Source organism: Neopsephotus bourkii, unplaced genomic scaffold (genome assembly GCF_033783945.1).
Source record: "Neopsephotus bourkii isolate Nb327-2 ecotype Australia unplaced genomic scaffold, CSIRO-AGI_Nbou_v1 NB_1287, whole genome shotgun sequence".
NCBI lineage: Eukaryota > Metazoa > Chordata > Aves > Psittaciformes > Psittacidae > Neopsephotus > Neopsephotus bourkii.
In genome coordinates this window covers 830,046-842,682 of record NW_026901771.1, presented here as the reverse complement: position 1 = coordinate 842,682, position 12,637 = coordinate 830,046, and the positions used below count along the sequence as shown (strand labels likewise).

The 12,637-nt window shown below is 37.6% G+C and overlaps 1 protein-coding gene across 10 annotated transcripts in view; it reads right to left on the bottom strand.

Moving 5' to 3' along the window:
* LOC133218675 (ephrin type-A receptor 6) overlaps positions 1-12,637 on the bottom strand; it is a 472,741-nt gene that overhangs the window by 87,991 nt on the left and 372,113 nt on the right. For all 10 annotated transcript variants that reach the window (XM_061365345.1, XM_061365351.1, XM_061365341.1 and 7 more), the window contains one exon: positions 11,169-11,354. In XM_061365345.1, coding sequence (XP_061221329.1) covers positions 11,169-11,354 — 186 coding nt within the window. The remainder of the gene's footprint in view (positions 1-11,168; positions 11,355-12,637) is intronic.

Genomic DNA, 12,637 nt, shown 5'->3' with positions numbered 1-12,637 from the left:
TATCTGCCTTGGCTGCAGCTGCAATGCTGACTGAGATCAGGAAGCAAAATGTGAGAGTGTGTGTTCACTGCAAACGTCTGTCATTAAAGTTCTCACTTGCTCTCTAGAGCAGAACACAGAAAACACATGGTACTTTTCAACAGACCATTGCTCAAACAAGTCTGAACAGATTTTCATTGCATAATATGACTGTTCTGCTTCCAAATGTCAAACATTTCTTGCTAATCACTGAAAACGGTTACTTTCAGTAGCTTTCATTTCTGCACACTGGAAAACTAATCTGTATGTGGGAAGCATGTCCCAGCTGGCAATATTCCATGCAAGTGCTTTAATTCATGTGTGAGAAGGATGCATCTGGTTTGAGATAAATAGAAACTCTTATTCAGAGAAATCTATTTGTGGTTTGCTAAAACCAACTGGTAGCACTTCCTTCTTGGGATGTCCCTTTCTTCTCTGTTCTCTTTCTGTCCCTTCCAATGCATTAAAACTATAGCTGATTATAGAAATCCTTGCATTAGAAAGAAGATGATGTTGTAAATAAGCAAAAGTTTCTTTCATCCAAATCTCCTGTTTCCATAAAATACAATATCAGATAATTTATCTGAGAAAGTTAATAATCCCTATTTTAATTCTTCTTCTTCTGAAGAATTCTGAATATGAATCTGCTATTATGAATCTGCTAATATGAATCTGAATATGAATCTGCTATTAATGATACCTCAAGCTTGTTGCTTTCCATTAGAAATTTAGATATAATCCTTAAGCTGTATTAAAAACCACAATACAATCTCTTGAGGAAGAGGTTTATATGACAATGTTTCTGCATATGACAGCTTACACGTACGACATCTGGACAGCCCCTACCATAACCACCTTATGAACTATAGCTGATGGCCACTCTATTTTGAGGTGACAGGAGAATAATCACAAAGCTCTTTCTAATTCTAGTTCAGGTCAATCTATGGACCACAATTTGTCCTTACATATTAACCTCTACCACATTGCTGGCATTACCTCTTCAACCAATTACTTGTTGGTCTTGCACGTGCTGTTTCATCACAAATTTGGCAAAGTGAACTGGTAGGCCTAAGCAACACAGAATAAGAAGAAATTGTTTTTTCATTCCTTATTCACATACTTGCAAACCAATGTAAAATTTAGAGATGTGAACAACAGAAAGGGTACAGCTTTTCTGGAACAGCTTTAATGCCTCAAACATTCATCCACTTAACCAGAGTTCAAGCATACAAGCTGGTCTATTTGAATAGTAGGTGAATTAGGGTATGTTTACACATTGTTGATTTCTTCTTTGAAGGCTTTAACTCGGACAGCTGGTAACTAGAACCTGGCAGCATAACAAGGTCAAAAGTACTAACACCAATACGATTGGCCCACAAAGACTGGCAGTATATCAAATATGAGAAAGCACAGATAACAGTGCTCTATTTCCAGTGACACAGACATTTATACTAGCTTTAAAAAGTTATTTAAGGATCTCAACTTGCCAATAAAAATCTAGTTGCTATCTTGTACCCGTTTAATGAGACATGCATTTTCTGAGGCTTGCAGAGTACTAAGATACATACCTCCATCCTTAGATATCTAAAATACACTGGATTAGAAAAGATTAATATTACTTAGAACATTCACTACATTTTAAAACTTTTCTGTAATAAGGTTCCAAAATTATTATTTAGCTTAGATTCTGGCTTCAATAGCACTCTGCCCCCTGGGCTTTTAAACACTTCATAAATACAGTTGGACTTGATCTTAGCAGTCTTTTCCAACCTCAGTCATCCTATGATTCTATGATAAGTGAACTTCTGAGTCCCTATATTAAATTTTTCATACATGTAAGGTAGGCTTATCCAAAGAAGCAGAAAAATGCAAACAAAATGGTGAGGGTGAACACAAACTCTTCACCCACGAGCAAACTCTGGGCAACATTAAGATACATGATCAAATTGAAAGCACTCCGGATATGTTATTAGTTTGATACATTCATGTAAATTTGAATTTAGCTAAGCTTCTAAGAATAGAAGCTGTTTCTCTTAAGAAAATAACAATGGCAACTGAACAGTCACAATGATTATGTCTCCCATCTTTCAACCTGTCACCTCAAGGAGAAGCTGTGTTCCTTGGTATCAGACACGGATCTAGACAAACATCTGCCATGGGGCTGAAACAGCAAATTATCTCTTTTATTCTGATATCTAATCTAGATTTCTCCCATAAAAGTTCAGTCTTAGTGTAACAACTCAAAATATCATGAAAAAAGGAAAACTTGGTATGAAAAGGCTTCTATCCTAAGCCAGACACATCTGTTAGTTTATTATCAAGAAGCAACTGTAATCCATGAAAATATAGAGATATTCCTCTAACTGTGACAGCCTTCCTGCTACAAGGCCTTATCTTATGTCAGTGCAGCCTAGAGTAGTTTTACTGCCACTCTTTCATTATTTAGGTGACTGGTAGAACAGGAACTGCAAATGCAAACTAGCAGACTAATGACAGCACAAAAGAAAGTTGGTAAACAAATTAATGAGTCAATGAGATGACAATTATGACTACATTACATCACAATCCATATATACTCCAAATAGTAGTGTGTGATTGAATTCTTTTTCCTTAGCACTTTCCTCAAATTTCCCCAGGAAATTTCTGATTAAACTACTGCACATTCAGGGTAATAACAGCTGGGAAACTGCCCTCAGTGTTCCATTGTCAAACAAATAGTATGGTCCATATCCCACATTGGCCTTCTTAGTCATCAGCGCGCTTGTAGTAAGCGTGGGTAAATGCCCTTCCCAAATCTTCGTTCGCGAAGTCAAGCCATGATGATGATGAGTATGGTCCAGTGCTTTTGCTGCTGTTCTGTTTTCTCCTTAATGACTGTGATGCCAGAACTGAAATTGTGCGTCTATATCTAAGACAGACCAAAATGGAATGCTAGGCATGCTAGGCAATGTTAGGAAATGCTAGGACAAACTGTGAGAAAGCACAGGCCAAAATCCTGGGAGACAAAGTGGGTCAGTGGAGATGGCAGTAAACAACCACACAAATACATCCTGGAGGAAAGACTAGACAGCCAGTTGGTTCACAGAGGGAGATCTACGTATAATAATAAATCAAAACAAAAGCCATCAGTGGTCACTATTGAAACCCACACATATTTAAAGATGAGTAGCACAGTTTACATTAAAAATAATTATTTCCTGCAAGAGTGGATACAGCATCCACTGTATCCACTCTTGAAAGGCATACTTTAAAAAACATACAAATTGACTGGAAAGAATCCAAACGAAAGCATTAAGACTGAGCAAAGGTCTTGCAAACATGTACCATGAAGAAAGACCTGACAGAACCTGGGTGATTTACTTAAGACAGTAAAGGCATTATAATGGTCTACAAATGTAAAATATTACTGCGAAGAGGAAAGGCACAAACTGTTCCACCCCACTCAGGAAAAGAGTTAATGGCCTTAAGGTGCAGTAAAAAAAATCATTCGATTTAACACTAGAAAGGTTAAGTATGAGGATAGTTCAGCACCCAACAGATTGCCCAGGGAGGCTGTGGAATCTTCACCAGGAGAGGTTTCTGCAAATAGGATAGAGGCAACCATCTATCCAGACTAGTTTAAATATAACTGATTCTGCCTTGTGGCAGGAAGATGGACAAGATGACCTCCCAGTGTCCTTCACAGCCCAATGCTGACATTTCGTGAATTACAAGAGAATGATTTATTGTTGAAAAATAATACAAAGTTTATTTAATTTGCCTTGTAAGAGGACACAACCCTGCTTCAGTTTTGAGCACACTGTAATATTTAACAATTAGGATGAAGCTTACCAAATAATACCTCTGGTATAATCTGACTTCACTAGGCTCTAAAATACAGCAGAACCTCTCTCAGATATCATTACCAATTATTCTCAAACTCAACATGTCTTAGTATTAATCTCAGTGACAGCATCTAATTTCTCTGCAAAGATTTAGCAACAACAAAGTTGCAAACGGGTTTTACCAATACTCAGCCACATGTATACTTACTAGCATGCTACTGCTTCCATACAGAATAAGAAATGAATGTACAGTTGCCAAAATAAATCAACTAAACACAGCTTGTGAATCAGGATTATTAATTGCTTAATATACACTCTTTAACACTCACTCCTTTAACTGTCAATTGCAATTGCAATTGTCATTTATAATTTTCCCATCCTTGCTTATATGTTTTTCCTAAACAGGCAACCTATCAGCCATGTTGTTGCAAACCCGTCAGGACACTGCAATCTTGTCTCCCCCTGTCACTCATTAAATCTTCTGGTTACAGTTTTCATAAAAGCTCTTACCCTTCACATATCACCTGCACACTGTAACTATCTTGCCCTTTTAACTTATTATACCACGTTATTCTCTACTGTCATGGTGGAGAAAGAAATTGCACATTATATTCAGAATGGAAATGGAATCACTTCAGTTAATAATGATGTAATTATGCAACTGAAAACCATGATCTTCCTTAAAAAGAAAGAAAACATGAACTCTGGCAATTTCTTATCTACAGGACTTCATCTTTTATGTCTGTTGCTATGAATTATTTTTGTTACCTATTTGTTTCCTAGAACCACATCCCACAACAAGGCATCTAAATATCTTTGAAAGTCAAGTCCAACAAGTCTGAATACAGACATCTGAAGTCAAAGGATCCTGAAGAAAGTGAAATTGTGTTTCCTGGATGTAACCTTTAAAGTAGAATTACAGAGGTTTAGTTATGTTAGATGCTGTATCATGGTCAGAATAAGCTGCTGCTAACAAGATGCTAGCTGTTTGACAACATGCTTTTTCTTCACTGCTTATTGTCCTGTCAAAGATGTTACAGCAGAATTGACAGTCGTAAGTATAGCTTGCTAGCTGCAAACCAGAAAAGCAGGACACAGAAATGTGACTGGTTTGAACTGCAGGAAACAAGATGGCGCTTTGATTTTTTGCAAACAATTCTCAGAATGTAATGAATGAAAGATTTATTATTTTTTTTTCCAGATGTTTAAAAGCTAATTTCTTTTAAGTATCTGTCATTCAGGAGAATAAAGAATCATTTTTGCCAGCAACCTTCAACGAATGGACTTCCATGGTAGTTTGACTGTGTTACTTGAAATACCTGCATGCATGCATGCATGTGTAGAAATCAGAGAATCACAGTATGGTTTGGACTGGAAGGGACCTTAAAGATCATCTAATTCCAACCCCCCTTGCAATGGACAGGGATACCTTCCACTAAACCAGGTTGCTCAAAGCCCCATCCAGCCTGGCCTTGAACACTGACATGGATGGGACATCCATATTCACTAGGCAATCTGTTCAAGTCTTTCACCACCCTCACAGTGATGAATTTGCTCCTAATACCTAATCTGAATTCACGCTTTACCAGTTTAAACCCATTCCCCTTTGTTCTGTCACTACATGCCCTTGTAAAAAGTACCTCTTCAGATTTCTTGTAGGCCCCCTTTAAGTCTTGGAAGATTGTTTATAAGGTCTCCTTGGAGCTAGTTGTCACCAGTCTCCACTTGGACATTGAGCGATACGCTTTATCAGACAGATTAATCTCTATGCCTAATGCCATATTAGCCCACTGGCTAATACAATACATATAGAGACTCATCACCACTCTGTGTCCTAGTGGACTGCCCATAAGCAGAATGGAGGATATTCAGCGATGAATAATGTCTTCATACTGTGCTGTGCATCTATGCTGCATGAGGCAGCCTGCCAGTACAAGGCTGGCTTCAAGGGGCGGGTCTGAAGCCATTTTAGTCTCCAACAAGTACATCTGTGCCTGGAGGTGCCAGTGATGTCTCAGTGATGTACTGAGATTACTGACAGAAGTAAATGTCAAGCTTTGAAATGGGTTACACCGCAGGTTATAAACTACTATAATGCTAACATGGAATTTATTAACATCGTATGTTTTCTGTTGGCCCTAAAGGTTTTACTTTTCAGAAATTAAGGATAATACTGCAATGTAGGTCACCATTTTTTTAGTGTATAATCATAATCATATTTTGTCAGCTATCATGGTGCAGCCTACTTCAAATAGTCACAACTTAACTCTTAAAAGGTCAACACTTAAACTTTGCACAATCACATTTCTTGGAAGTACAATTTCACCATACATAACTAAGCTGAGGATGCTACAAACACTCCCACAACATTTTCTCAGTCCTTTTGCATTAACAGCCAAATAGACATTGCTGTGTATAATAAACGCAAGCACCGCAAAATATGTCACCCTTCAAATTGAGTTCTGAACTCCATTTAACAGTCTTAACCTGTTAACTGGTTGGAAAAAAGGGCAGCATTAAATTCATTACACTGACGGTTCTAAGGTTTAGAACACAATGTCTTAGCTGAAGAAAAAACCAAACCCCAAAAGATTTTTATCACAGCATTTTTGAAAATTGAAAAATGGGTCAGATATGAAGAGCTATATCCTGCAAAAAATAGTGAAAGAGGATCATGGTGCTGCATTGCCTTCCTCATGGACAAGGCAAAGCTTACTGACATCAGGACTCTTCCTGCACTGAACAGGTTACACACAATAATTTGAAGAGAAACTTAATGATTAAAGCTTTGAACTAATTGGCCAGATGACTGACTAAAGATTTCAAAACAAGCTTATATTGTAATAAGCAGAAAGTCACTAAAGCAAAACAGTGAGGAGACAATAAGAGAGCTGAAGGTGTTGCTCCAAATCCAGACTTGATGTTAACACGATATGAGCCTACACAGAACCAAAACTCTGGGTGCTACCTTCATTCATCCTCCTTTTGTGATGGGATTGAGATTTCTTCTGGAGAATAACAAGATACATAATGCTATTAAAGAAAATGAATGTGCTAAAAGTATTGTTCTTGTACATCTCACAGGTTCAAATCCTCCAGTAGTTAAAATTCTGAAAAGGAAGCAACTCCTTAGAAACTCATTCTAACAATTGAAAGTTATTTGGGGTAAAGTCTGAGGAGGAGGGGAACAAATGAAGATTATTACTACAATAAAGCCCTTGCATGCATTGATACTGTGGCAGGGGGGTAGGACTAGATGATCTTTTGAGGTCCCTTCCAATCCCTAGCATACTGTGATACTGTGAACTGGCACAATATTATACAGTACTGACAAGTCTGTGCTGTAAACTATTATGTAGAATATCATAAAGCTAAACTAACTATAGATTCCAGTTTGGCTAATGCAACACCAATGATTTCTTCCAGTACAGTTACAATACTCAGTGACCACTTTTTCATGTCTCTTGTAGACATAGTTATGTTGGCAGGCGTTTGCTGTAAGCATGCCTTTAATTTACTCTACAGACTTTTAAAGTCTGCAACACAGACTTCAGCATGATATAGAAGACAGATCGTACTTCTATACAGCCCCAATCTCAATGTTGGTTACATATACTCATTCTGGAGAAAAACATTTTATCTCTTACACTTGTTTATGAAATAGCATCGGCTTGGACAACGACACACAACTCAGCTGAGCATGCCCTGACATACCCAAGAAGACATCCCTAAACCATTACTGTGCTAATGTGACTTGAAAGGGAAACATGGCTGTTTTTATAAAGTACCTAAGCATCCTTCACAGATTTGCGAGACAATACACAGCCTTTTATGGCAAACCATGCAATGAATGATGTTGCTAAACCAAACCAAATAGGAACAAAGTTTCCCTTGGGACTTCTGATTAGCAATGTAAGCGAAAAATCAGATCCAGATTCTGTGCTATGGTGTATTTGCCTTGGTCTGGCAAATTGCCCTTGAAATGAACTCTCTGCTAACAGAAAGCTTGTGCTATAGCAACTGTTCTGCCTACTGCTCTCCGTGATTAGGGATCGCAGTTAGGACAAATGAGAAATGGAGCAATCAGAAAAGGGCATTAAAATACTGTTTCAGCCCTACTTCTGAGCAGGCTTAGTCTAGCATTTTTTTTATCCTGTACAGTACATATTCCACGGCAATTTTGGAAACAGTATAATTTAAAAGTTAACATCTGCTTAGCTGGTAGCACCAGATAAAAGCTCTCATTTGTAATGAACGGGAGAATTTGTTATTGCCCTAGTCAATAGCTATTGACTTGGCAAAGCACTTCTGCTTATTACAATCAAATCCACTTTCTTTTTCATTCAATAGTCAATGACACTGCTATGGAAGGTACTGCTTAAAACCTGATGCAATATATATCAGCAACTGCTAGCAGCTAATGACTAATGGTTACAAAGAGGAAAGCATGTGCTAAGAACAGCATTACACGCCTATTAATCAAATTTACTGCATCCAATGTGCCTTTATACGTTAGTGGAACTGTAATGCACATCAGTTTCCGCTGTTGCTAATCTAAGTTTTAACATAAAACACCTTTTAATCATTACATAAATAATTTGGCTGAGACAAGGTTCTGTCTTTTACAGCACACCTTTTAGTTACAGGAAATTTCTGTCCTGTGTTGGCTTGTGCGATCCTGGATTTAGGATTTAGTGGTTCTGCTGCCAGCTGAAGCATGTTATTCTCTAAATACCACAGATATGGCAGCATAAATGCAAGGCAACATCCTAAAGATAAACCGGCAAAAAAGAGGCCATCGCTTAGCCTGCCTCCTAGCCTCTTTCCTACAGCAGAGCAGTACTGCACAACTTTGCCCTTTATAAAACTTGCCCTTTCCATGCATTATGGAGAAATCTGTTGATAAAGCATGTATTTTTTTCATCCTATAATTATTGCTGCATATTTTTAATTCAACCTGCCTGACCCATATTTCCTTTCAAACTTGCTCTACTTTTTTAACACCTGAGATAGATATTTTCACAGGACAGTATGACTATAACAGTAACACCTAGTGTATTTATATACTTCTAAGCAAACATTCCATAAATAATAGTAAAGTTTGTTGACTCCTTAGAGAAAAATGGAACTGCTAATGATGACTTCTTCACTTGCAGTTATCTATATAATCACTTCTCCTGTAGAACAGGAACAGATACTCTAATACTGAAGCACTGATTTATCTGTTTGTTTCTATTTTCTTAATGTAGTCTTCATTTTTCTCTAGACTGACAATGAGCCATTATAGAAAGAAAATGTATAAATGTGGCAAAGATTAAACAATCATGCCATTGCCAAGCACATTAAACTGCACCCTGTGTGTACCATCTAATTGGATTTAAACAATGTTTGTAATTCACAGCCATTAGCCTTTTTCAGAAATGAGACACAAACTACTAGATCCACCACATGGATCCTAGCCATACCTCTGATACTTGTTTATAAATGGCCCATGTTGGTGAAGACTGGTGGAAGTTAATTTTTGATATATGCTCATTACACAGCAAGGAGCTAAATTCAATGAGATTCCTACATATTTGCATCTCTTGACAAAGATCTCCAGTGCTGCTCAGCCAGCGTTAACTCACGTTCTCATTTGCTGTGACAGAACAGCTACCGACAGGAGAGCAATGGAGAACATTAAGCAATATGTTTCCAGAAGCCTGCAACATAATGGATTTTTTTACTCTAGCAACCAAACACTCCCAAATAATAATGAATTTATCCTTTCAATACTGTGTGAAAAAAAAAAAACCTACAAAAGATCCTCTTCATCTTAATTTTGAACCACAGGTACAGATTTGAACAATCCACATCATAAACCTATTGCATTCCAATGACTCCAAACTTGGAGTACTGTATGCATTTCTGGTGTCCTCAAGAAAAACATGGAACTGCTGAAGCAAGTGCAGAGGAGGGCCATGAGGATGATGAGCGGCTGGAGTACCTCCTGTATGAAGACATGCTGAGAAAATTGAGGCTGTTCAACCTGGAGAAGAGAAGGCTGCATGGAAACCTCAGAGGAGCTTCCAGCATCTGAAGGGGGCCCATAAGGATGCTGGGGAGGGACTCTTCATTAGAGACTGCAGTTATAGGACAAGGGGTGATGGGTTAAAACTGAAACAGGGGAAGTTCAGGTTAGATATAAGGAAGAAGTTCTGCACTGTGAGGGTGGTGGAAAGGTTTGCCCAAGGATGCTGTGAATGCTCCATCCATGGCAGTGTTCAAGGCCGGGTTGGACAGAGCCTTGGGTGAGATGGTTTAGTGTGAGGTATCCCCGCCCATGGCAGGGGGGTTGGAACTTGATGATCTTAAGGTCCTTTCCAGCGTAACCATTCTATGATTCTATGACATGAGTTCAGGAGCTATACTTTCCTCTTTGTTCCAGTATATTGTTTTCCAAGCATAGCTTTGTAACGAGGGAAAACCAGGAAATATTCATAACATATTTACTGTATTTACTGCTAAAATAAGAGGACATCGTTTTATACAAACCACACTTGATCTTTAAAGGAAAAACGTAGCAAACAACATGGCTTAGCTGAGGCAATGATGAATGTTGAGGAGAGTATAAAGTGAGTTTTTTAACTCATTACTGCAAAACGTTGGCATTAAAGAAATCACATGCATTTTAATAAGACTTTTTACTTAATACTTAGATGGTAAGTTAGATATTTCAGCATTTCAGAAAAGTCCATAACACTAGGTTTCAGAGGCAAGTGATACCGCTTGGCAGCTGCAACAGGTATAAAGAGTAAGACATTTCACATGTTATTCTGGAATCTTAGTGAATAATTCGCAAGCGTACAATAAGTTTAAGAGAGCTTATATTTTATTTCTTTAAAATACAGGAAATGGATTTCTTCTGGTACTGAAATCAATAAAACACAACCAAATAAATAATGAGCTCTTTTGGGAAAAGAAGAATATAGCTGCTACGTTGCAAGATGATTTGACTTCATTATCAAGTCATCTATATTTATGGTTTTCTCTACTGTATTCCACTTACCTATAAGCAAACTTTACAGTTTATTTAATAAGAACCTGTAAACACTTTATTTGAATTAGAAGGATTTTTATTAAATAACAGAAATAAAACATTTTAAAATGAAAACAGCTATGCATTTCCTATTATAGTCCTAAATTCTGCAGTATCTACAGTCATTTTATGATTTGGATGCTTTCTGAGAATTGCAATCCATACTGAATGTGGAATTAACACTTAATTTTGATACTAAATGACACAGAATGGGAACAACGATAAAAGAACCAGTAATAGTAACTTACTTTTTGTAACAACTCCTTCAAGGCGAATTATATTTGGGTGATCAAATTGTCCCATGATACTAGCCTCTCTCAGGAAATCTCTTCTCTGCCTGTCCACATAGCCACCTTTCAGAGTTTTAATTGCAACAGGTATCTCTCTTTTTCCTGGTGTCTTCAAACGTCCACTGCACACTTCTCCAAACTCACCTTAAACAGAGAAAATATCTGTTAGATCACTCACAGTGCCTGCAGAACTACAGTACAGTTTGTACTGCTAAAGTTATACACCTTGTTTTTCAAAAGAACCTTCAGTAGCCATCTTTAAAGTTGTCCTTTATTATGAGTCAGAGTTATTTGTAGTTGTCAGTGAAACAAGAATGCAAAAAGATTCAAGAAACACATATCCCACAGACACAGACAGAGAAATAATGGATGGGATACCCAAGTTCCCAAGTTTCATCATATCACAGAAAAGCAAAATATTCAGCATTAATTCACAATAAACACCTTTCCTTTGTGCCACACCATGAGAGGGGCTTGTACTTTCACTGCAATAACGGTCCCAAACCATCAGCCCTCCACAGTGTTGTTCATCTTGCTTTACTGACACTTTGAGACTGAAACTATGATACTAATCTCTTTGTGATACAACTCGGCATGCTATGAGGAAGGAATGTAACAACACTTAGATTTTCATTCTAATGAAGACAAAATATCTATCTCCAAAAAATCTTATTGACAGCAATATCTATCTATAGGGGTGTCACACACTAAGACCTATATGAAAAAAAATGCCATGAGACCATCAGAATACCTGACTACCCCCCAGTTTCGGAAAGCACGTAAAAGTACTTAATGAATTATGCCACAGAAAAGCAGTTGCACATGGTTTATTTAAATGGATTTACACACCTACTTGACTTTAATTACATATTTCACTGTTCAGACAGTCAAGGGCAAACAGTTTCAGCAAATCAGGACTGAGCTGCATATGAGAGCAATCTCAAAGCTTGCTTTCAGCTGATGTTTTCCTGTGTATGTTAGGGCCTTTGAAGAATGCATGTCTCCTCTCATTCCCTTTACAGATTTACTAATTAAGTTTGTCTGGAAATCACAACGCTTCTTAGATCTTGAACCCAGTCAAAAGTTATTTGAAGCCCCTAGCAAATATACTCTGGATGCCTGCAGGGCAGTTTTCAGTGGGTCATAATTCAGTAAACATAAAACAATGCTCACGAAAATATTTAAAGGCAAGTCTCAGTGCAGGGTCCTTCTACAGCAAAACTAAATTTTGTACCCAGATTTTGAAATCGGAACTGCTGAAAAACAAACAAAAGCCCCATCATAACCAGATATATATGTAACTGGAGGAAGTAATTTGTTACCCCCTCCACTCCATGCTGCCTGAAGTACTTTTCCTTAAACACTAAGGACAGAACAAAAGAAAACAAAATGAGAGAGCTCTACCCTGGAACAGTATGAGTTCAGAT